Here is a 25872-nt window from a genome sequence, read left to right as displayed (position 1 = left end):
GAATTTAATCTCTGACACTTTCAATTAAGACCTGACATCATTACATTGGATAAACAATCTATATTGATCGGTAAATATTACTCTATTGGCCAGCAAGACTCCAAAACAAAAAACAAAAAAAAACTGCACATCAGTTAGAACAATCCTACAAAATGGACAAACAGAAAATGGAAATTGCAGTAGGTTTTCTTTACCAACATTCCTAGTGGCAAAACAGTACCTGCACCTTTTCATTCTTCTCGGTCTTAGTTCAGGCAGAAGGCCATGTGTATCCTGCCATCATCCTTCTTGTAACAAATCTTCAGTTAACTGTGCCTTCTAACAACCACTCCTTCAGAACATGCTTTAATCCATTTATTTTTCTATCAGCTTCCTGCAGTCAACCAATACAGGTGCAATGTGTAGGAAAGGAGAAGACTAATGAGCGAGATGTTCTCAACTAATAGTTCTGCACGCTACATATGTAATTGGATTTACCATTCAGTTGGAACAACTATTTAAAGAACTCACCTTATGAAGTGTCGCAACTCTTGTTTCTGCATCACTTATTTGAGATTCTATTGCTCCCTCAACTTGCAGAAGAAGCTTTCTATGTGAAGCCTCTGCATATTTACGAGTGCAAATAATATCACCAAGAAAATAAATAACAAATGAACTCATAACAAACTTTAGAGGCAGATGGCTTTTGGAACATGTCTATCCATAACAAAAAGCAAACCTCAGAAAACATTCTTTTAAGTAAATTTTTGTGGATTCAATATCATGATACAACATATATCATGCATTCAAATACAGGATGATACTAGAAAAGAATGGGTCCAGTGAAATGCTAATGCAAATGATGTTTAGTGCAGGCAAGTGTATGTGCATATTGTACTGTGTAATCCTACCACAAGACAGAAAATATCTACAGAATGAAGCTGCATGATCACTACAGTTGGCAAACGCCATAAGACAGGTGACTGATGTTTATCACTGCAACTCAAGGAAACCAATAATTTGTCATGGAGATTATTTCAAGAAAACAACCCGTCAAAAGAAAAACTTAAAGAACCACCATATCCCTTTAACAGGCATTACATGTAATGCATGATCTGGTGCTCAATCATGTTCACTCTGGTATTTATGTGTGAAAGACACCAGATTTATTTTCACTTGAAATGCTACTTGTCCATCACTACCAACTTTGGGACTTGACTTAGTGCACCAACTTCTTAAAGTTTTAAATGAGACTTACTTTGCCTGTCCAAACTTCCTTTTAGCTCGATTTTGTATGCCTCGATTTCCTCAAGAGTGCTCCTGCAGCCTAGGAGATGCTGATCAACCTCCTCCTTGAACTTGTTGTGCATGAACCTCAGTCTTTCTTGTTGCTCTGTGTCACTTCAGCTAATCAACTAGAGGAAAAAGAAATGAAAAAGCAGAGAATAAAATATACCACATGATTTACAATGTAGTAAAGTCAGTTTTAACTAAAACACAAAGCCAAAGAGAACTACAATTGGCAAATGAGGCATCTTGCAGGCCTATGTCTACTCCTCAAGTCCTTGGTCATATCCTCATTAGGTTTCAAAATTGACATTGTATGTAAAATTTAATTGAGACATTTTATCTCTTTATGTCAGAAAATTGCATTTGAAGTTTATACCTTGGAATTTTGACTCCAAGCATTTACCCTTGGATTTGCCAATGCCAAGGAACTTCCCTCTGAAAAACAGTGTCACAGGTAAGGCTTTTGATAAAAAATGTCATTGCTTCATCGCAATGCAAAAACTTACAGATCTGCTTCCATCTGAGATTCAGCATGTTGTAGCTGCAGATGTACTTTTTCTCCAGCATCCAAAAGTATCTTTGAGCTTTTTTTGCATATTTGTGACCTTATTTTAGATTTGAATTTTTCCAGAAGTCGCACCAGTTGGCACACAGACCTATTATATGGCAGGAATGGAACACAGTTAATGTGAGCAGAATATAAAACGTTGATACAAAAAAAAGAATCATTTAATCCTAGAAGGGATAGACCTAGCCAACTCATCCTCTGGATAATGCTCCAAGATTTCATGTAATCCAGTAGCTTCTTCAATTCCTGAATTAGATTATGGGAGGGGAGATCACTTGATCTTAGATATAAAATATGTAAAAGATAGTGTTTTTTAATTACTTGAAGTGCCAACATGAGGTGGTGAGGATAGGCTGCTTTTGCTTATTTTGGTATCTTTTAGGTAGTTTACCCTTTTCATCCGATGAATTCCAACAGGAGATTCAGGAAGACTACCAGAGTTCAAGAACCATTCTTCAGATGATCTGTAATCTGCACATGGAATTCAAGATTGTGCATGCTATTCTAAACACAAGAAAATCAACAAAGATTTAAAGAACCATACAAATTATCATAGGAACAAATCAATTCTCTAACATGTTCTACAAACACTCGTTACAACTCTTTCTACCATGTTCTCCAAACACATTGCACCAGATTCCTGATATTTCTACTAAACAATAAAATTGACAATCCAAAATATATAGTTGCACCGACTAGATTAACTTCCAACAAAAAAAGGAAAGACAAATAACAATAAGAGGTTACCAACCTAAAACCACTGGCTAATATCAAGCACAACAGAACAAGTAGTAAACAATCATGACAATATCTCACATCTATATTTTCTCTAGACAAAAAAAAAAAATATTGAGGCATTTGTTACCTACTATCTTAATGATATGCATCTCCATTCAATTTTTCTGCTCTATCATTAATGTGCCTGAAAATAACTGATTAATACTAGTGTCAATCAATTCTTAAAATAACATCACAATTCTTTGGTGCAGACCTAAATGGCTGGCCAACCTTAAAATACAATATTTACTGCCTATTGCAATTACTTGCTACTGATAATCATATCATAGTAGAACAACCAAGGCAACATCCTCATCAGGACAAAGCACAGCCAACAATATTTACACTAGATTTGAGGAGCAGAAAGCATTTAACTAAATAAGGATGAAAAATGGATATCACAACTTATCATCTAATATGTCCATGTAATAATAATGAAAAGGAACAAAGTAATGAAATCTTATACAAGCTGAAATTTAATGTCATATTATGTTCAATTAAGCATGGAACAGATATGGACCAGACAGGCATGTACACATCTCTGACCACTTTTCTGGGTCAAATTTTGACTTTTGTAAAGATATGGAATGGAAATGGAAATTACCAACCACATTTTCTACAAACGGAAAGAGATACAAATCAAAGACTATCCACAACTCCGTTCGAGATAAACACTGCATGTATCATATGTTAGCCAAAGCCATATACCATATATGTTCCCACCAAGCTTTTAAGATACCATGCAGAAATAATCTATAGAACCTTTCACAATGAACAAACAAGTCAATAACATTTTTGAATGGAAGGCTTATGGCTTGAGGAAAGGAAAAAAGAAGAAAAAGATACCATAACTAGAAAGAATTGGTCAAGTGATCTCTTTCTAGAAGGATTAACGTAGGTGCATCTAATATTTGAAGTTTTAAACCATATCTGGATTATCTAATATCCTGAAATAACTATAACCCAGGCAAAATCTGTACCTCATCCAGGAAATTTTGGATGGCAAATCTCAATCAGATACATTTTACATATCCAGCTCAACTACATATATATATATATATATATATATATATATATATATATATATATATATATATAAAAGAAAGGTGGCAAGATAATGCACTCTATACATTTAGGCCTATCAGCTGGAAATTAAACCACCTTCATTAATGAAGTCACTTGCTTCAAAGCTCTTATATCTCTGGTTTTTTCTTGGAGATAGAGAAGGTTGCTTTTCAGTTTCTTTTCCTTCTCCATCATGTGGAAGCATCACATTCTCTGACTCATGAATCTCTATGGTTTCATCCTAAAGCACATTAAGGCAAACGAAATAGAATGGTGGAGCATATAGTTCAGGCTTGACAGACAATGAAATATAAGTCGAATTGCAAAGATAACAAGAAAAAGGATACAGTGGATACCGTATCTGAATTTGAGTTGTCAGTTTCTTGTTTGTGGTTCTCCAAAATTTGTGGCCTAGAAGATGTTCTTGATGGAATTTTTCTCCAATTTGCTACTGGTGTACAGAGGTCCTCATTGAGTAGTTTGCATAATGGTGGAGGTGGATTTGCATCCTTCGCAAAAGATGGACCCTGAAAATCAACCAATGGAATTGAAGTTTTTTCTACTGATGGATGATCAATCTCCTTCTCCAGATGCACATCATTTGGCACTTGGCTTTTATCATGTTTCCATGAATTCCTCTTCCTTTTCAGACTACCAGAATGTTCTTCAGTTTCTGCACTGCTTAATACTGGTGGCATTGCTAAATGCTTATTTGCTCCTAATTGTAAGTGGTGGTTCAAAATTAGAACCTGGTTTGATGTTTGCAATTGGTCTTTGTCATGCTGAAACACTAGACAAGGAGAGGACCTTGTTTCCTGTCTCCTTGATGTTACTTTAACAGAAGATAACACTGTTTGTTCTTTTTCATTGGATTTTAGAGTCTTGTCAGAAACCAACTTTTTAGGACGTGGGGCTGCCCTGAACTTAATTCTCTTGTTTTTCTGCTCACTCCTCTTCCTTTTCGATATATTAGGATGGCCACTGACATATCGGCCTGAAGTGACTGCTTTTGCTTCCTCTTGATCAAAGGCAAAGATGTTCTTATCTTCCAACTTTGGTTTAGATTCTGTGCTGGAGGCAGACAATGGAATCTTCGGATACAAATTACCCCTGTGCAACTTCTGGAATGTTCTACATGAAGCTCTCTTTCGTGTAAAATAATGAGTAATAGGTCCTCTAATGATTTCTTTCGGACTGTCCAAATGAGTCTCAATAGCATCTGGATTCTGTTTTGGTTTGACTGATTTTTCTTTCAGAAATTCCCCTCTTTGATTTCTACTGAGTGTCATTTTGTCTCCAGGAGTTGATGAGTCCATAGTATGATTGCTTTTTGGAGCCATACCAAATTGTTTACCATGGTATGCCTCTTTGTCTTCAGAATTTGGCAAGTTCATATTCTGCTTGCTCTCTGAAGCCATACCAAGTATCTCCCAAATCTTCTTCTTCAGGGCCCCATTGTTGTCCGTAGTCACTTCATCAGGCTGTTCATAACCCACACCTTTTTGTAGCATTTGCATTTTCTGCATGGTGGCAAATGGGACTGCCCTTTCAGTGTTTTCATCCTTCTCTAATCTCTTTCCGCAAGCAAGAGAATCAGTTTCCTTATGTACTCCATCCTGTGACTGTAGAACTGAAGCTTGGTTTACAAAGAACATAAATTTCTCTGCAGTTGGTGTTTCATGAAGTAGGGGCTTTCTGGAAAACCACGCTGAAGACTTCTCAGCTTTACCTGCCTGATCTACTTTAGCGTCAACAACTGCTATGTTCTTGAGCATACCTTCTTCTGTATCAAGTACTGTAGTTTGATCAGCAAATACATGAACTCTTTGAGAGCTTGGTGTCTCATGAGGTTTAAATCTTGTGGATAATTTTTCTGAAGCCATCTGCTCTTTATTAGTCAGTTTTCCATTTTGCTTTGTGTTCTCAGTAACCTCAGGTACTTTGTTTTCTTTTACAATGTTTTCTTGAGATGAATGTATTCTCTCGCAAGCAGGAACTGTAAGTCTATCTTTAATTTTTGCTCCAGATGCCAGCATTGGAAACTTATTAATAGTAATCCCAATTGATACCTTGGAAATTCTATCAGAAGGATAGGGATTACTGCCCAAACTCCAACAATCATTTGCCCCAGCCTAAATTTCGCCATTTGAATCTTGTTATAATATAAATGGGACATCTATTTCGACAATAAAAGCATGAAAACAACAAAAAACTTGACCCTACAATAAATTATTCAAGCAAAAAGACTCCTAAGGCTTGATGTTCGATATTAACAGCTAAAAGCAACTTAAAACTCATCAACCAGAAAAAGTTTTCCTCCATAACATCAGAGGTTCTTGTGTTTTCATCATTTTCAACCTTTTGCCTTGTACATACCTTAATGACTGGAAAAATCCATATACCCAAACCAAATAGTTTACAGCCTGCTATTGTTGTGTATCATTTTGAAGCTTTTATAGGAACCACTTACATCTTGCAACTTCAGTGGTTCAGTATTGGTCATTTTGCTCCCATGCAAGTCAACTATAACAGTCAATGTTAGGTTGAACCTAACAAGCAAGGAAAAAAAGCTTCAGAAGATAACAGAATAAGAAAAGATACACTTTCTGAAGAACAACCATTAGATTACCAACTCAATTTAGCCCCATCATGTAAAACATGACAAAGGAAATAAAAATTTTTTGAAACATAATTTGTTCGTCAACTTTCACATGTATCCTCTCATGAAATTTTCGTAGTACTTTCAGCCTGCTAACAACAATTGTTACTCTAGACTGTTTCTAGATATAATCCATTATAAAACTCCATAACATATGGATGACCATTTTTTGTTGTTTTACCTCAATATAAAATTTTAAAATTTATAATACCTGAGAAGTTGAAAGATAGATAAGATATGTGTCACCATTTTTCTATTATCATCCATATTGTGTGCTACTTGTTAACTTGTTCTCTACTGGCAAGCAAAAAATTTCCTTATCAGCCTGCATTTTCATGAAGAACAAGAGATATGTACCTAGAATTATGGTATGAAATTTTGAATGGTACCGTCCGGTATGGGGTACATACCGGTCCGACGGCATACCGATACGCGGACCGCCCATTCCCGGACGGAACGTGCTACAGTGATACAATGCTCCAACGATAAAATTGACCGTTGGAGCCCTTTCTCATAGTATTTAAACATCTTCTTCTCTCATATTTCACTCTATTACATTTTCATACTCTTTTAAACTATCTCAAACTCTTTTTTTCTCACATTTGTACTCTCCTAAACTCTACAAAACAACGATTTGTGAATTGAATCAAGGCTAATTTGGGAAGATTAAGAGGAAGAACTTTCTAATCAAAAGGTATGTTTACATAAGGACAATTCATAATGGACTGAAATACAAATCTTGCACAAAATATTCTTCAAAGCCCGAAAAAGATATGTGATACTATTCTTACCTAATTTACATTGATTTTGCTAAACTTATGCTATTACTATATTTATTTCTAACTTAAAAACCCTATCCTAACCTTTTTTTTTATTTTCAAGTATTTTCGAAAGGTTTTACGCATAAATTAGGTGTACCGCTCGGTACGCCCTGGCGTACCACTCGGTACACGATACCGTACCATACCGAGCCAACCTTGAAACACTGGTACGGTACAGTATTGCATACCTTGCCTAGAATCACTTTTGTTACAATGATGTGACATTCAGCTATGAAAAAAAGTTTGCACCCTTAGAAATGGGCTTCTCTTATAAACTGATTAGAAACTAGGCATGACAAAAAAAAGTAATCACATAAATTTTTTACATAAAACACAGTTTACTTATATTCCATACACATCTCGAACCATGACATATTAACAAGGAAAAAATTAGCCATGTGGTCAAACAATGTCAAGCCGGGAACAAACCAGTCTTTTATAAATTTATCAGCAATGCAACTGTAAAATCATATTAAAAATGATATAATTAATTAATTAAAATTGACAATCCATCTAAAAAAAAGCCATGAAATCTTTCACAGATAAAACAAACAGAAAAATCTTTTTGGTGTTTGGTATCAATTATGATGTGCAAAGTAAAACTGAAATAGGTTCAAGAGCCGAGACTCTAATATTCCCTACATAATATATCAAAATTCCAGTAACATGAAATATCTAAATTCTCCATAACCTAGTTAGCGATGACTCAGAAATCCCAATTCAGCAAATCCCGCGTTAGTAGAGTATAGAGGTTCACAAAGAACGACGAGCGCAACACGTCGTGTGAACCGACTATGAAGACCCTGCTTCTAGAGGTAAAAGCCCACTCATTCTCCAGAGGAACACTTGAAATGCATCAATCAACTAAATTACCACCATAATGAAATTACAGAAACCCTAAATTCGTCGTGAAGCAGAGCTGATGCAGAATTCCCAACTTGCAAGTGCAAGTCGAGAAAAGCCGCAGCAGCTGGATCTAATCCGAGCGAGCCCACAAAAGAAACGCAAGATCGGATACACGATAGAGGAAGATGACAACAATTAGATCGCAGATTCCAGGAACACCTCCATCCAAGAAGGCTAACATCAACAGATCCGAGGGAAACAACGGAAGGAACAAGGAGATCGGAGGAGATCTCACCTCTCCCCTCATCGTTTGCGGATCCAACGCTCTCAGCGCTGATCTCCTCCTCCTCCTCTCCCTCTATCGGCTCTGCGAAATGCGCTTCAAAATTCGGAAACAAGGGCTGCTTTCCCTCCAACGCAACCGAACGAGGGGCCGCCTTTTCTACTAAGGCCCTGGCTTGACCCAACCGGGAGATCCGCGGTTCAGTTGGACCGGGTGGCCTAATGAGCTTAATCTGAGTTCAACAGTGCCGAATTGGCTTGACTGTTCTCATCTTGAGATTGCAACCATTTTGAATTGACGACTGAAGAACAAAATCTTATCCTTTTTATTCAAATGTGCTTATTAGTCAATGTATTGGATCTTTTTATATAGGTTCGTCACAAGTGACAGTTCCATGTCCTACACCTTTGAAATCTGCGATGGTAATGCGTCGGAAGAACACAAGGACTCGAGAAGCGACAGCAATTTCTTAAAACAATTCAGCTGTTTCATCCATCGCCATGCCGAAAAGCTTCTCTTGCCCCTGCGCCGAGCTGTCGTCAAAGAACCACGGATCGAACAGGATGAGTGGTGCTTGGTCCGCCCAAACCTCGCTCATGGAGTCGGCAAACCGATGGCTGGAGGATGAATCTCCGGGTTTCGGCGAGTCATCGGTGGTCCAGCCTTGGAGAAGCCCGGCCACGTCGTCCGTGCTCGATGCGCACGGCGTGCTGCTGCTGGCGTCGGAGGGGAACTTGGAGTGAGGCGGGGAGCTCGGCTTCTCGATCAACAAGGCGTCGCACAAGTCTCGCTTCGCCTTGTGGATGTCGGTTTGGAGACACCTCTCCCACTGTCCTCTGGAGATGGACTGCTCGTTGGAATGCTTCTTGCTGCCGCTCTTCGAGACGTCGGCATCAGCATCGAGCTTCCTGAGCTTCTTCTTCAGATGGGCGTTCCAGTGGTTCTTGATGTCGTTGTCAGTCCTTTCAGGTAGATAAGAAGCTATGGCAGCCCATCTGCATGGAGTCATAACACAAGAATCAACGTGACCGACCATCGAGCTGAGACCATAAGAGCAGTAGTGATTCTGACCTGTTGCCAAGGAGAGCTTGGAGGTGAACTATCATTCTATCCTCTTGATCGGTGAAGTTGCCACGCTTGATTCCTGGCCTCAGGTAGTTTGTCCACCTGAGCCTGCAGCTCTTGCTGCATCTCATGAGACCTACAAAACCAACACATAACCCGATGTTGATGTAACAGGTATCGTTATGTAATTCATCAAGGAATCACAATATGACTTGATCGAGTCACCGGTCTTGACAGGAACATCATTCCATTTTCCTGGACCATGCTCTTTGATGTAGGAGAACAAGATTAGATCCTCTTCTGGCGTCCAAGGACCCTTCTTCACACCAACCGTCTCAGAATCCAGTGGCCTGCTCATGTCGCCCTTGGGCTATTGTTCCTCGAGGAATGAAGAACGAGAGAGAGAGAGAGAGAGAGAGAGAGTATGTGTATACAAAGATGGTGTCCGTTTCCTTCCCTCCTTTTGCTCCTCCTCTTCGACACAAAGGGGGCAAAGGCAAGGGTCTGAGGGTGCGTTCCTTCCAACCTTTGCCACCCATATATACACAAATGACACGAGGGAAGTCTTTCTTAGCTCAGGATCCGCTGACCAAGGCAGGCATGCATCGATTGCAAGATGAGTCAAAAGAAGGCAGCCAGTTGCATTTACTCTGATGTACCATCGACATCTTAGATCGCACAAGGGAAGCTTCCTTCATCTATTTCTCTATCTATCCATCTACCTATCTATCTCCCTATTCTCTCTCACTCTCTTTCTCTATCTATCTATCTATCTATCTATATATCTATGCTCATACATGTCCAATGAGAAATGTCTCTCTTTCTCTATCTATCTATCTATCTATGTTCATGCATGTCCAATGAGAAATGTTATTTACCATTTGTCTTTCTTGACTGGAAATGGAATTATAAATTCCTCCTGGCAGATCAAGCTCAGGAGATGAAAGACTTGCTTTAGTCCTTCTACTACTGCCGCTTCTTGTACGCAAGGTTTGGCAAAGAGATGACGGTTAACAGAACTCCATCAATGGATAAGTAGAAGCTTAAAGGAAGAGTGCATCACAGCTGTCTCGGCCAAGACACTGTTCAGAGAAAGAAGGGAGCAGGAGGGTCATATCGTCAACGGCGGGTGACGTTGACCTCGTGGCTCATGAACCGAGGTGAGAGATCGGTGGCTGACTTCTGGTCTTTCACCACTTTTGACCTACCACAACTTGCCACCTGCTCTTATCATGAACTAACAGCCACGGAGTTGCACCTATAGCTGAGTCGAGGCTGTCGAGTCTTACAGCCACATCATGGAATTTTATATTTGTCAACCCCCTTGACATCAGGAGAACGATCGAGTCCATTTCATGTGTTGCATTTGAGCCACGATTTTAGATTAGATTTATCTAAATATTTATGTAATTACATCTCCAAATTCTCCATTTCGAAGGACTATAATATATGATCTCCTAAAAATAGCAATTATAATTAATATAAAATTAAAGAGAGAAAAAATCTGGAGGTCTGTCCTAAGATATAGATATATATATATATATATATATATATATATATATATATATATATATATATATATATATATATATATATATATATATATATTGAATTTCACATATTAATTGGGAGAATGAGAAGATTGCATTGGAATTATGCATGACACTACTTCTTCTGGCTGCTAATTTATGATGTATCCCATATGATATTGTTTAATCATTTGTGATGGCACATACAAAAGCAAAAACAAGATCAAATTCTAATAAAAATATCTTAATTTTTTTCCATTATATATACACATATAATCCCAATTTTTACATGGCTATAAAATTACAGAAACAAAAAGGGATTTCGATGAACATGTGTTACTTGCAGTGTAATCACGAAAAGCTTTTCTAGTCTTCTTTTCCTATTAGATTTTTTAAAGCAAAAAAATCATTAATATGCATCAGTTTCATGGGTAGATAATGTAGGAAAAAAAATTCAACTGTGTAGGACCTGATCACTTAATGAGGTGGAGGATGTCAGAAGCCAGTTTTGATCAATCAAAATCACCAACAGTTGCTAAGTCAAAATTTTCCAGGGACGTCGAGGTCAATCATTTTAGAATAAGTTACAAGTTAGCAAGTAAATTCTGATCCAAGTCAAGCAAATTCATTAATGGATGCACAGTTGAAAACTTCCTCACATTTTTTCACCTACTCCTTTTGTGTAGTATTAATGAGATGTTGGCATGCTTGGGGAATTTTTTATCCATGCTTCATTTTTCTAATGGAATCATGGATATATTTATCCCCCCATGAATTCTAAAAACAAAACTTTGTGTTATTTATGGAAATATAAAATATTAATTTTTTTATTATTGTAAATTTGATCTGTCGACTAGATAGATGTAAAGAAATTGATTTGATCATTTTTCAAGTATTGTTTGTTTAGAAATGAGAAAAAAATATAATATTTGAGATGAAAACAGATGATTCTATGGAAGCCCATTGTTTAAGGTGTCAAAATATATCAAACTCTTAATCTTTGGTAAATGGATCCGATACACTATCATCAAACCGATGTTTAAGATGTGATTAACTTTGAAGTTCTAATGAGATCCGGTAGTATGATCACATACAAAATAACTTGGATGATGTTTTGAACTCTTCGATATTTAGTAAGTCTAATGTATCGTTATAAGACCAATGTTTAAGGTATATATTCCTACATGACATGTATGACTAGCACATTATCATATTTAGGGTAGCTAAGTTTTATTGAGCATATAAATTGGTTTAAAAAAGAAATTATAAAAAAACCTAGTTAATAGAGTGATCATATTTTACTATCTTATTTTTCTGTTTTCTCTTTTCTTTCATAAAATCTTTTATTATTATCTTCTATTATAATATTTAAGATTTGATGTATAATTGCCCGATCATTATATTTTATACACAATCTATTACCCGTTTATACATCCGTCTAAAATATTTATTCCTTGAAAGGGGAAGACAACCACCATTTTGATTGCAACACCATGCGATACGTGGCACGGAGAGGAGTAAAAGAAGGGAAGCGAGTTGTGGACTTGGAATCAATGGAAGACATCAGAGCAGTGCGGCAGTCATGCAAGTGGGAAGAAACCCCCAATGGCCAAGGAGTGGCTCCTGATGAGCAATGCAGACTCGCACGCATGCGTGCATGCATGGCGATGGTGACCGCTTTGCACCGGACGCAGTCAAGGGAATGGGAAGCACCTAATTCATGGCTGCTATTCCATTCTCTACGCCGTGCAAACCTGAAAGAACCAAACATCTCTCTCTCTCTCTCAAGACGATAATCTTATCGAATCGGGTCCCTCACATCAAGAAGGAAACTACAGCACCAGCTCTACACATATTATACGCAAACATATCCGGAAAATGTCATGCTTTTTTTTTGTTTTTCTCTCTCTCTCTCTCTCTCAAGAAAATGATCTTGCTGAATCAGATATATGACATCAAGAAGTCCAACAATAGCACCAACTCTATTCGGATGTAGTATAACATGTGATACGACATATTTTAGCATCGCCCATGTGGACCCAGGCAAGCAGACACAATGATGCAGACGTGAAACCTCAAGTACGATGTGGTTCATAGCACACACGTGGCGGGCAACTGCTTGTCGCCCCCTCCGTACGAACGACATCATCATGGTACAATCATCTCGGAAAGCTCGGGGTGGTACCGCGTGATGCCGATCCGGGCAGGTCGATTGGCGCTCATACAGAAGCTTAAGTCGGCCACTGCCCAAGGAGCTGGTCATAGTGAATTGACCGTACGACCAACTCATCCCCGCAGGTATAAAAGCTAATCCTCCTTAATTCAGGGGAGGAGGCACTTCGAACACTCAACTCCATCTCATTCCACTAAAAGCTGACTTAAGCTTCAGAGGGGTCAGGTTAAAAAATCTCCATCCCAACCTCGACCTGTGTGCAGGAGCTCAGCGACGGAAAAGCAGACCACTCGTCAAGAGAGAAAACTGTGCTCAGGGGACGAGACTCGAACCCGACCCGGCTCGAACCCTCATCACCCGAGCATCCACGTGGACGACCTTACGCATCCGGGACCGGACCGAACCGCGTGACACCTCGACCATGGTGTAAAGATTTACTAACAACATGCAAAGTTAACTGAAAAATGCCATGCTTCTCCCCCCCTTAAAAATCTCTCAAGACGATGATCATACAAACTTCGCAAAGGAGACATGGGTATGCTTCAACCAATGTGTTAGGCACAATGTCAAAGGCAGTCTAATAACGCCCGCCTTTGGCCACCTTCTTGCTCTAATGGATTAAGACAACATGCAACCATTGCCACAGTTCCAACTAAGATGACACTGAAACGATGATCTTATTTCGTCAACAATCGATTTAGCAGCTTCAAGCCTCATGAATGCTTCATCAAACATAATAAAAGAGAAAAGGTGATGGTTCCAAGAGATGTAGCCACCTTGATCGAGTGGCCGAACCCCCAAACTGAAGTTGACCCACTCATTAATGTTGTTGATCATGTCAAGCCATCTACAGTGCAAAACAGTCAACCAAGAAGTTGGGGTAAAGACCGGGGTGTTGGCAGTTCATGTCAAGGACTGCCATGACTAGGACAGGACCACTGAGTTCTTTGTGCATGATGATGATGGTGGGATATAAGTGATCGGTCGTCCCTGGAGAGGCATCATCCTAACTTTTTGAAGTATTTTCTTCCCACCATTGATCTCTCTCTCCTTCCTCAGACAGACAGTGTCAGTTCAATCAATTGTGTGCGAAATTTCATGGCAACTTCCTGAAGGCCTCAGTCATGCTTCGTCCGAGAGCTGAGTCAATAGACGACATCACCAATCAAGGAAAGACAATAAAAGAACATATTTTGTATCACTTGTGGAACCCAAAATATGACAAGAATTTCCTGAGATAATCTCTATTCAGAACTGCAATATGAATACAACAAAAACGAACCATTGTTCACCACATCTTTTTCTTTTTTTCTTTTTTTTTTCTCTGAAAAGGAAATAATGTAGGAAATATATATATATGATTCTTCTTGTGGATGCAATATTTAGAACTGCTACTCAGTGATACCGATATTTGCACAATCAATCACCAAATCACTACTGCCTTGTCTCAGCAATTAAAACAATGCAATTAGTGATCCAAAGACCTAAGTACAAGAAATTTTTTTGAAGATTTAGATCCAAAGACCAAGCTCTTCATAACATGATTATTCGATGTTTTGGGCATTGGACCATGCTGATTTAGTACAGAGTCCAATACATACCATTCCATAAATCGTGTTTTAAACAAACTTACAATATTTAGAGGACTACCGTAATATTTGAGTGAGTTTAGTTGGAACAGCGAAATTACAACCGAGTATTTTTAACTAGTAATCTCATGAGCCTATCACCAATATATTCTATCCTGCTTTTAAATCTATCTCAACCACAATAGATTTAACATCATTTAAATCTGATCATGGATCGTGTTAGGAGAAGTACTAAGTTTACATGAGAACTACTAAGAAAACTTGCCAAAATGTTATATTCGTAATCCTCATCATATTGTCTACAAAGACATTGTCCTTAATAAGTACTTCAATCCAACCCATACCAAAATTAGACTCAAAAAGGAACAATGCAGCAAAAGTAGGATTATACACACTCCCTATAATGACCACAACACACAGCGATGAAAATGTATCCACACAACAATGCCAAGAAATAGAAAATACATCATCCAATTCAAAAGCACACTTTCATCAACCTAAAATTTAACGATGCATGCTTCATATAACTTGGAAATACATGCAATCAACCAATTGAGCAATAATATATACATATATATATATATATATATATATATATATATATATATATATATATATATATTAGTCAAAATTATAGTCATAGTAATCAAACAACTACAATGTAACATAAAATAATATATAGGATACATTTACAAATTAAGAGTTTGAGCATCCGAATCACATATTATTTGAAATCAATAATAATAATAAAAAATTCAATTATTTTTAAATATAATATTGAAATATTTTGAAAACAAGCAAACATTTATTTCAATAAATGCAAATCATACAATTTTTCTTTGATCACAAACGTATAGATTATTTTATAGTAATTTTAAATAATAAAATACTTAACTATTCAAATCGCTTTTCTCTATTGTCAACATATAATTTTTCTTGCAATACTTTTAAATAATAATACACCTTATAAATTATGCCGATGATATGCATTATTACTTTTTGAAAATAATTAGATGATTCATCACGTACTTAAATTATATAGAACAATCAACCATGTAGCCTTGACACTATTTTTTTTCTCATATCATTCGAACAATATAAATTAATACCACGAGAAGTAATATTTAAAAATGTTAGGTCCACCTGTGGGCTTGGACAATTGGGCATTTGGAGCCCAAATCAATAATTAAAAAGGAAGTAACGAACGAGGGCAATCGATGCAACGAGATCGCGTAGCGAGTGGCGACGGCACATAGAGAGAGAAGAGAAGAACAAAGAGAGAAAAAGGAGAGAGGACAGCGTGCGTGCGTACAGAGAACGACGACAGCGCACAACGAGAGGAAAGAGAGAGAAAAGAGCATAGACAAAAAAAAAAAAAAAGAGAAAGAAATATTAAGATGTTAAGTTTTTTACTTGACGATCAGTGGTCAAAAGTTATTAGTTTTGACTCAAATTTTATGCAGAAAATTCTTGTAGTAAGTTCTACAATTCTAATGGTATTGATCTGCAGTTTGCCCTCTCTGAGGTACTTTCTTACTATACCCACTTTGTGAGATCTAGAATTCTCTTTTGATGAGATCTATCATATGTGATGATGATATGCTATTCTTGAGCTAAGATCTATGTTCTTGATGTTATTATGATCCTCTAGTTATTCTAGAGAAGATTTACTATAAACTTGTTATCATTACTATTGATAGTGGAAGTTTGAGGTAGACTACGATTCCGTGGTTTTTCCCACATTGGGTTTTCCACATTAAAAATTTGGTCTCACCGTGTGATTGATTTATTGCTCTATTGTTTATGCTATGCTAGTTGATATTTGTATTTTGATATCAAGTTGGTATTTTGATGATGAACCTATTTTGATACACAAAGAGGAAAAAGAATTATTCTGCTTTAACAGGTTTTTCCCAACAAGTAGTATTAGAGCAACAAGTTATTTGGTGCTAGTTTTTCTTGTGTGATTGGAATGGAGTAGGCGGATGGTATGATTAAATTGAACTCATCAAATTATTCTACTTAAAGGTATATGATGGAAGATTTGCTTTATTGCAAAGATTTGTATAAACCCATCAAGATTAAAGATAAACCTTCTACTATGGACGATGAAGAATGAGAAGTTCAACATAGAAAAGCTATTTCATATATTAGAAGATTGATGAATATAGACTTGTATGAGCATATTTCGGATAAAACCAGAGCTGATGTTGTTTGGCATAGGTTAGAAAATCTCTTTGCGAAAAAGACAGTGGGAAATAGAATTTCTCTCATTAAAAGACTTGAAAATTTGAAGTATAAAGATGGTGGTAATATTGTTGAGCATATAAGCCTATTTCAGAGTCTTGCAAACAAGTCGATTGCTATAAAAATAAATATAGATGATGAGATGCAAGGATTATTACTTCTCAGCTCTTTACCAGAAAGTTGGGAAATGTTTGTGGTGACTATTTGTAACTCCACGCTAAAGGGGACTCTAACTATAGATATGGTTAAAGATAGTTTGCTAAATGAAGATGCCAGAAGGAAAGAACAAGGTGTATCTTCTTCTGGTGCATTTATTACTAAAAAACAAGAAAGACGTGGAAGAAGTCATAGTAGAAATCCATATGGTTATAGAGGAAGATCCAAGTCTAGAAGAGATATCAAATGTTTCCACTGTAACAGACCATGTCACATAAAGAAAGAGTGTAGGTTTTGGAAGCGAGAACATAATGAAATGAAGAAAAATGAGAAATAGACCAATACAGTTGCTACTGAATGTGATATCACTATTGTTTGTGATGACGGTTGTGTCAATCTTGTAGCTCAGGATAGTAACTGGGTAATTGACTCTGGTGCTTCATTTCATGTTACTTCTCATGGTGATTTCTTCAGGTCTTATACTGCTGGTGATTTTGGTAATATCAAAATGGGAAACAGTGGTACATCTAAGATTTTGAGTATTGGAGATATTTGCTTGGAGACCAGTATTAGGAGCAAATTGATACTCAAAGATGTAAGACATGTTCTAGATATTCGTCTTAACTTGATATATATGGGCAGACTTGATGAGGAGAGCTTTGCACATTATTTTAGTGAAAGCAAATGGAAACTCACTAAAGGTTCTCTAATTGTGGCAAGAGGAAAGAAGCTTAATTCTTTTTATGTCATGGAAGCTAAGCTACATAAAGGAGAGATTAATGCAATTCAAAAAGGTGAAAGTATAGATCTTTGGCATAATAGACTTGGTCATATCAACGAGAAATGACTTCAAACTCTTGCTAGAAAGTAGTTCTTACCAGAGTTGCAAGGTACATCTCTTAAATCTTGTGATCATTGCTTAGTTGGAAAAACACACAGAGTTGCATTTCATATTTATCCATCATCTAGAAGATCAGATGTTATTGATTTAGTTTATATTGATGTTTGTACTATGTAAACTAGAACTCTTGGAGGTGCTCTTTATTTTGTTACTTTTATTGATGACCATTCTAGAAAAGTGTGGACTTTTACTTTAAAATCTAAAGACCAGGTACTCGATGTTTTCAAGGAGTTTCATGTCAATATTGAAAGAGAAACTCGTAGAAAGTTAAAGTGTGTTCGATCATATAATGGTGGCGAGTACAGGGGTCCTTTTAAGAATTATTGCAGGTTCCACGGTATCAGGCTTGAGAAAATAGTTCCTAAAACTCTTCAGTAGAACGGTGTGGCAAAAAGGATGAATAGAACCATTGAAGAAAGGATTAGATGTATACTTTCTCACGCCAAGTTACAAAAGTCATTTTGGGGGAGGCTATGAGAACTACAGTTAACCTCATAAATCTTTCTCCATCAGTTCCTTTGAAAGGTGATGTTCCAGAGAGAGTATGGAAAGAAAAAGATATATCTTATAATTATTTAAGAGTCTTTGGGTGTAAAGCATTTGTTCATATTCCCAAAGATGAAAGGTCCAAGCTTGATAGTAAGACAAAAGCATGTATCTTCTTGAGATATAATCATGAAGAGTTTGGGTACAGATTATAAGATCCAGTGAACAAGAAAATTATTAGAAGCAGAGATGTTGTATTTCTGGAAGACCAATTATTTGATGATGGTAATAATGTTGAGAAGCCAAAAACCTCTGTTTATATTCCTTGGAGTTTGGGTCCAGTTCCTTCACTCGTAGTTCATGATGATCATAGGGGAGATGAAGAAGAAGATTGTAGTGAGAATGTTAGTGGTGAGACTCCTATAGTTGATGATACTGAACCAACTGAACAAGCACCTCCACCACCAGTTGAGATTCTATTGAGAAGATCCATTAGAGAGAAACAACCATCTACTAGATGTCCTCCACATGAGTATGTTATACTTACTAACGGGGGAGAGCTAGAAACTTACCAAGAAGCTATTCTACATAAGCATAAGAATGAGTGGGTTAAAGCCATGCAAGAAGAGATGAGATCTTTGCTTGAGAACCACACCTATGACTTGGTAAAGTTGCATAAAGAGAAGAAATCTCTCAAGAATAAATGAGTTTACAAATTGAAGTCTAAAAATAATAGCTCACAACAAATATACAAGGCACAACTAATTGTGAAAGGATTCAGTCAGAAGAAAGGTATTAACTTTGAAGAAATATTTTCTCTAGTTGTGAAAATGTTCTCTATCTAAGTTGTTCTTGGTTTAGTTGCCCGCTTGAATTTAGAAGTTGAGCAACTTGATGTGAAAACAATATTTCTTCATGGTAACTTAGAAGAAGAAATTTACATTGAGTAACCAAAAGGTTTCAAAGTTAAGGGAAAAGAAAATCTTGTGTGTAAGTTTAGGAAAAGCTTATTTGGACTCAAATAGGCACTTAGACAGTGATATGATATGCTAAGGGTATGATAGAAGTTTGATTCATTTATAATGAGCCAAGTGTATGATAGAACCACATCTGATCATTGTGTGTTTATTAAAAAAATTTTAGATAATGATTTCATTATTCTCCTGCTATATGTTGATGATATGCTAATTGTTGGTCATGATACTAGTAAAATTGAAAAACTTAAAAGAGAGCTAAGTAAGTCTTTTGCCATGAAAGACTTGGGATCGGTGAAACAAATACTTGGCATGAAGATTTTTAGTGATAGGAAGAAAAGAAAGATTTGGCTATCTCAGGAGACCTACATTGAAAAGGTTCTTGAAAGATTCAACATAAGTAAAGCCAAAGCAGTTTGTTCTCCACTTGCAGGTCATTTTAAGCTTAGTTCAAAATAATGTCCTACAAGTGAGAAAGAAAAAGAAGAAATGTCCAGAGTGCCTTACTCGTCTGCAGTAGGCAGTTTGATGTATGCTACAGTTTGTATTAGGCCAGATATAGCTCATGCAGTTGGAGTTGTCAACCGATTTCTCTCTAATCATGGAAAGAAAAATTGGACAACAGTGAAATGGATATTAAGATATCTAAGAGGTACTTTCAGGTTATGTTTATGTTTTGGCAATGATGAACCTGTGTTAGAAGGCTACACAGATGCAGACAAGAGGTACCAGGTTATGTTTATGTTTTGGTAATGATGAACCTGTGTTAGAAGGCTACACAGATGCAAACATGGCAGGTGATATTGATTTCAGGAAGTCCACTTCGGGGTTCTTGATGACATTTGCAGGGGGAGCAATCTCTTGGCAATCAAAGTTACAGAATTGTGTTGCTCTATCAACCACAAAAGCTTAATACATAGTAATTATTGAAGCCTGCAAGGAAGCTTTATAGATGAAAAAGTTTATACAGGAATTGAGATTGAAACAAAAATGATATACTATTTACTGTGATAGTCAGAGTGTCATTCAGCTCTTCAATAATTCAACATATCATTCTAGATCTAAGCATATTGATGTGAGATATCACTGGATTCGTGATGTGTTTGAGATGAAAGAATTATAGTTGAAAAAAGTACATACCAATAAGAATGATTCAGATATGTTGACAAAGTCTTTACCTAAGGAGAAGCTTAAAGCACGTAGACGAAGAACGGGCTTGGTACAGCCCACTATACGAGTTGAAGGGAGAGAATTGTTGGGTCCAGCCCATATGTGGACTTGGACAATTGGGCCTTTGGAGCCCAAATCAATAATTAAAAAGAAAGCAACGAACGAGGGCAATCGGTGCAACGAGATTGCGCAGTGAGTGGTGACGACGCAAAGAGCAAAAAAGGAGAGAGGGCAGCGTGCGTGCAGAGAACGAAAACGACGCACAACGCACATCGAGAGGAGAGAGAGAGAAAATGAGAGAGAAAGATTAGGATCTTGAGTTTTCTGCTTGACGATCAATGACCAAATATTATCAGTTTTGGCTCAAATTTTATGCAGAGAATCCTTGCAGCAAGCTCTACAATCCTAACGGTGTTGATATGCAGTTTACCCTCTCTGAGGTACTTTCCTATTATACCCATTTTGTGAGATCTAGAATTATTTTTGATGAGATTCATCCTATGTGATGATGATATGCTATTCTTAATGTTATTATGATCGTCTGGTTATTCTAAAAAAGATTTACTGTAAACTTGTTATCATTACTATTGATAGTGGAAGTTTGAGGTGGACTATGGTCCCGTGATTTTTTTCACATCGAGTTTTCTACATTAAAAATTTGGTCTCATTGATTTATTGCTCTATTGTTTATGTTGTGCTGATTAATAATATTTACATTTTGATATCAAGTTGGTATTTTGATGAAGAAGGAAAAAGAATTATTTTGTTTTAACAGATTTTTCCAAATAAAAAATTCAAAACTATACAACATGATATCCATATTCTGTCTCTACCTTTCTATTCTTATTTTCTCAAAAATAATCAATTTTCTTATTTTATTTCCTTCACCGCACAATCTCATATTAACTATGAACATGAGAGGTAACACTGATCTAATTAGTAGGAACGTAACCTAACATAATTAGATGCTTGTTTTCAAGAGCAATCCTCACAAGCATCTAATTAATGTTAATTAAAATAACATCATCTCATGATAAGATCTTGAAAACAAGAAAACGTTCTATTTACTTTCAGAATATTGGGAAACAAGAAAATGTTTCGCATAAAATACAAAACCCAAATACTGGAAAAGAGAATGTGCCGAATAAGAAGACATTATCATATTGTTGCCAAAAATGATGCCATTCAATTTAAACATTTTGTTGCAGGCAGCTAAAACATAAAACAGAAACACATCGATTTAGCTCAAAAAAACACGTTGAGGAGACAAACCTGTTGATGATCCATCAGATCGGACCGCACCCTTTCCTGAAGTATCTGGAAAAACGAGGCTTCAGTAACCCATGATTTAGCCCTTTGAACGAATACCTTCCTATGATTAGACGAACACAGCCTCCTTGGTGGCCCTACAAGTTAACCCCACATTTTGTCCAATCATAAGTTGGGTATTTGGAAGAGTTTCGGTAAGTATAATGGTTGAAATTACACCTATGGCATCCCTACAGAAGCTTCTAGGCTTTCTTCCAACCCACGTCTCTCTCTCTCTCTCAAACCCTCGCAACTCTTCCGTTAAATCTAGCTCTCTGTTTCCTGCTCCTCTTTCCCTCTCTCTCCCTCCAACGTGACGCCGCCGCCATGGCCGTGATCTCTGAGGTCGAGGAAGAGGCGCAAGAGCAGCAAAACCCCTCTTCCTCTTCTCCGCCCCCCGCTCCGCAGGCGGATCCCGATGAGGAGTCCTTGGCCTCGGTGCTCGCCAAAAAGGGGCCGATGCCCTTCCTCGAGGCTGCCATCGACCTCGTCAGACGGCAGTCGGATTTCTTCACGGATGAGGCGGCGGTGACAAAGGTCGTACGAGCGGTGACCGCCGCCAAGGAGAAGGTCGACGCCGAGGAGAGGCTGAAGAAAAGGGCGGCGGATGAGGCTGCCAAGGCCGAGAAGCGGCTCAAGGAGGCGGCACAGAAGGCCGCTGAGAAGACGGAGGCCAAGGATCAGAAGACGGAGGCCGCTGCGGCGGCCAAGGATGAGGAGAAGGAGGGTGTGCGGAGTAAGCTCTCTTCTTCCTTTTGAGATCATTATTTCCGTAACATTTAGCTCTGTAGCACTTGTCCGGTAATAAGTTTGAACCTATGATGTCGATTCTGAAGAGTTTGCCTGCTTTCCTGTGCACATGCCCAAGATTTAACCTGAAACATGAGTAATAGGTTCTGGATCATGCGAATGACTAGAAAAGGAACAGACTATGACTATTTGTGGTTCTTCTGAAGATGCAAAATTTGATTTTTAGGAGGGATCCTTGTATATTTGGATGCTTTGAATGGAACAGCAAATCAGATACTTCGTGGGGACGTGCATTGATTGTGCTTGTTTCTTTAATTTTTATGGTGGTCTTAGGTCCGGCAAAGTGGGAAATTCTTTAGATACGAATGCTCGGAACATGTTTAATGTTTTGATCGATGGGAAAAGGCAAGGGTTTATCTTTCTCTTTAGGGGGGCTAAAATGTCTAATATTTTTAACATGTATGAGCTATAGTCGTATTGTTCTACAAGTTGTTACATATGACAACAACTTTTTATGATTATCAATCTGGAACAGCAGAATCTGTCACATTACTACAGTGGGAAATTCTATGGATGATTGAATAGAACATCAAAATGTGAAATTCTATATATGATGGATACTCAGAACATGTTTAATATTTAAATTGACTGAAAGGCCAAGGGTTCCTCTAATACTAGTCGTTAATTCAGTTTTGAATATCTGAATTATTTAAAAGGTAGTTCCCATCAAGCAAGACTCAGGAACAAGAGCAAATTAAACCGGCAATCCAACAGTATTCCATGTCAACTAAATCTCTGTTGATTAAACAACACCATTACAAAAATAACTTAAGACCACAAGAGAGGAGGATACATCATAACGTGATATATAACAGTACACTGAGCTTCATTACATGTATAAATGGAAAAATTAATCAATACACCAAATAGAGATTACAAAAGAGCAGACAGCAAAATTTAATGGGCTGTAGTAGAGAGCAGGAGGGGATATTCTAAAAGGCCAAGGGTGTTTTGGCAATATTATTAGAACTGGTAAATGCCATTTTCTTTCCTTCCTTGAGAATTAAATGATAAACACTTGTTTTCTTTATATGTAGCAGTCTTTAATTCTTGATGTCTTTGGTTAAGTTCTTGTATGTTTTTAAGTTTTTACTTGGGAAAAATATTTTCCTTATTCTGTTCCTCATTTTGCAGAGCCAAATTCTGGAAATGGTCTGGACTTAGATAATTATTCTTGGACACAAACACTTCAAGAGGTCACCGTGAGCATTCCAGTTCCTCAGGGGACAAAATCAAGGTTTGTTACTTGCGAGATAAAGAAGACTCATCTGAAGGTTGGCTTAAGGGGACAACCTCTAATTATCGATGTAAGTGTCTATGTAACGGGTCATTTTTCTAGGCAATGCTACATTGAGAAATTGTTCTTGGATTATTTGCTGGTACGCTCTTCTCTTCTTGGAGCGCTTACATTTTTATTGCTAACACCTTTCCAGGGGGATCTTTATCAACCAGTGAAAGCAGAAGATTGTTTTTGGAGCATAGGTATGTTTTTGTGACTACCTTTGGTGCAAATTATGTTATTGCTTTTAGAGCTTACTAGTAAATTCCATTGGCACACAGAGGATGGAAAATTCATTTCTGTACTTTTGACCAAGCAAAATCAGATGGAATGGTGGAAATGTGTGGTAAAGGGTGACCCTGAAATTGATACGCAGAAAGTAGAACCTGAGAATAGCAAGTTATCTGATCTGGATCCTGAAACTCGGCAAACTGTAGAGAAAATGATGGTAAATTACTCATTTGTGAAGAAAACCATTATGTTTGTTATCTGGTTTTGTCTTGGATCGTTTTAGTATTTTTGTTTGTGGTGCAATCGTTAAAAAATATTCTTTCTTGTGGTTGGACAACAGGTATTTTATGATTTCTGTCTACATTTCTGTCAGAAATTATTTTTCAACCTGTATAATGTTCATTTTGCTGAATGGAACTTGTATCATGCCTGAGCCATCTGTGACATTGTTTTGGAGTGTTTCAGTACCCGGTATAAGTTGTATCATGCCTGAGCCATTTATCTATCATGCCTGAGCCATCTGTGACATTGATTGGCTAAATTTGCTTGAATTACTGGAGTGGTTCAACTCCATTCTAAATGAATTGGTTGACATTATGAGCGCTGATACCTCATGAGCTTACTGTAATTTTGCTTTACTAAAAAATTAGTCTTCTTTTCATTTGAATTTTGCAATCTAGTATCTCAAAAACTTTTGCTTTTAAACCATTTCTTCACCTTCTATGATCTCCCTGATATGTGATAGATAAATGGATCTTTTTAAACCATAGAAATCAATATTTTTTTCCTAATTATAATATTTGGGTATTGCATGAGCTCTGACTTCGCAGGAGACTGTTGCATTCAGCTTGCTTTAACGAAATAATATGTTCTTTTTTCTTTCCTAAAATAATTGCTGCAATATAATTATCACAAAGTTTGCTAAACTTGCACTTTGTTTTATCAGGTTTATCCCTGATATATCTTAATAGTTCTTTTTTTTTAACATGAGTTGGATTTAGTGTTATGTTATACTTTTATGTTGTCTGGAGCTAGCTTGATTTTTTTCTTTTTTTACAGTTTGACCAACGACAGAAATCCATGGGTCTTCCAACAAGTGATGAGATGCAGAAGCAGGAAATTCTCAAAAAGTTCATGGCCCAGGTGAATAAGCTTCTCTAATTTCTTAACATCTTTGCAGGATTCAGCTTTTACCAACCTGTTTGTTTTTGAGTCTCATAGAATTTCTGATTTTTTGCTTGTGCAGCACCCAGAGATGGACTTTTCAAGGGCAAAACTAGGCTAAGATTTCCTTTTTCTGCTTGCAAATAAGATATAAATGCAGCAGCTCTTCAAGCTCAAGGATACCTGATAATGGAATTAGGAAAATCATGCTCTTAAGCAGTTGTCAGTTTGGCAGATTGGTTGAAGATCCTTTTGCAGCCCTCCTTTTCTGTTCCTTGTTTTCCTTAGTAGTGCTTAGTAGTACAATCATCTGCCATGTTTTGTGAACTTGAGGGACTAATTGATCTCTTGGTAACGGAAAAAGCCGTGATGTTTGCAACTGAAACTTGCATCTATGTTTTGCTTGTGGAGGTATTACTTTCATGGTTGGGACCTTGTTGCCTTTGTGACATTGTGGTACTTTGGGCGTTTATGCCGCTTGCTATGAAGTTGTTTATGTCAA

General features: G+C 37.2%; 3 protein-coding genes across 7 annotated transcripts; 1 reads left to right on the top strand and 2 right to left on the bottom strand.

The window, feature by feature from the left end:
- LOC135627202 (meiosis-specific protein PAIR3-like) lies at positions 1–8428 on the bottom strand. Of its 5 annotated transcripts, none has more exons than XM_065133203.1 (11): positions 8301–8414; positions 6150–6228; positions 4027–5811; positions 3776–3920; positions 2159–2308; positions 2020–2083; positions 1776–1925; positions 1646–1704; positions 1238–1372; positions 511–602; positions 1–373 (listed from the first exon to the last, which is right to left on the bottom strand). In XM_065133203.1, exons 2-11 carry the CDS (start codon positions 6180–6182, stop codon positions 302–304), a joined length of 2685 nt encoding a protein of 894 aa, XP_064989275.1. In that variant the 5' UTR covers positions 6183–6228; positions 8301–8414; the 3' UTR covers positions 1–301. The 5 variants fall into 5 exon arrangements, 4 of the variants coding, with proteins under 4 accessions (XP_064989275.1, XP_064989277.1, XP_064989278.1 ...); XM_065133205.1 differs by having other exon boundaries at positions 4036–5811; XM_065133206.1 differs by lacking the exon at positions 6150–6228 and having other exon boundaries at positions 8301–8428.
- A 203-nt stretch (positions 8429–8631) lies between these two features.
- Positions 8632–9848, bottom strand: LOC135627203 (myb-related protein 306-like). The gene is made up of 3 exons (XM_065133208.1): positions 9579–9848; positions 9360–9489; positions 8632–9283 (listed from the first exon to the last, which is right to left on the bottom strand). Exons 1-3 carry the CDS (start codon positions 9709–9711, stop codon positions 8758–8760), a joined length of 789 nt encoding a protein of 262 aa, XP_064989280.1. The 5' UTR covers positions 9712–9848; the 3' UTR covers positions 8632–8757.
- Positions 9849–22131: 12283 nt separating this feature from the next.
- LOC135626233 (protein BOBBER 1-like) lies at positions 22132–25872 on the top strand. The gene is made up of 6 exons (XM_065131402.1): positions 22132–22622; positions 23831–24003; positions 24130–24178; positions 24257–24423; positions 25266–25349; positions 25453–25872. The coding sequence occupies exons 1-6, from the start codon at positions 22214–22216 to the stop codon at positions 25489–25491; spliced, it is 921 nt and encodes a 306-aa protein (XP_064987474.1). The 5' UTR covers positions 22132–22213; the 3' UTR covers positions 25492–25872.

This window comes from Musa acuminata, chromosome BXJ2-11 (genome assembly GCF_036884655.1).
Source record: "Musa acuminata AAA Group cultivar baxijiao chromosome BXJ2-11, Cavendish_Baxijiao_AAA, whole genome shotgun sequence".
Taxonomy (NCBI): domain Eukaryota; kingdom Viridiplantae; phylum Streptophyta; class Magnoliopsida; order Zingiberales; family Musaceae; genus Musa; species Musa acuminata.
This window is presented reverse-complemented; position numbering and strand designations above follow the sequence as displayed.

Excerpts from the sequence above, each read along its gene's own strand:
- LOC135627202 (XM_065133203.1), bottom strand. The coding sequence starts at position 6,182 with ATGACCAATACTGAACCACTGAAGTTGCAAGAT. Across the intron at positions 1,926-2,019 it reads CCAGAGGATGAGTTGGCTAG|GTCTGTGTGCCAACTGGTGC; the intron begins GTCTATCCCTTC and ends GCCATATAATAG. Across the intron at positions 1,373-1,645 it reads CTTGGAGTCAAAATTCCAAG|AGCAACAAGAAAGACTGAGG; the intron begins GTATAAACTTCA and ends GAAGTGACACAG.
- LOC135627203 (XM_065133208.1), bottom strand. The coding sequence starts at position 9,711 with ATGAGCAGGCCACTGGATTCTGAGACGGTTGGTGTGAAGAAGGGTCCT. Across the intron at positions 9,490-9,578 it reads TGATGTTCCTGTCAAGACCG|GTCTCATGAGATGCAGCAAG; the intron begins GTGACTCGATCA and ends TTGGTTTTGTAG. Across the intron at positions 9,284-9,359 it reads CAAGCTCTCCTTGGCAACAG|ATGGGCTGCCATAGCTTCTT; the intron begins GTCAGAATCACT and ends GACTCCATGCAG.
- LOC135626233 (XM_065131402.1), top strand. The coding sequence starts at position 22,214 with ATGGCCGTGATCTCTGAGGTCGAGGAAGAGGCGCAAGAGCAGCAAAAC. Across the intron at positions 22,623-23,830 it reads GGAGAAGGAGGGTGTGCGGA|AGCCAAATTCTGGAAATGGT; the intron begins GTAAGCTCTCTT and ends CTCATTTTGCAG. Across the intron at positions 25,350-25,452 it reads TCAAAAAGTTCATGGCCCAG|CACCCAGAGATGGACTTTTC; the intron begins GTGAATAAGCTT and ends TTGCTTGTGCAG.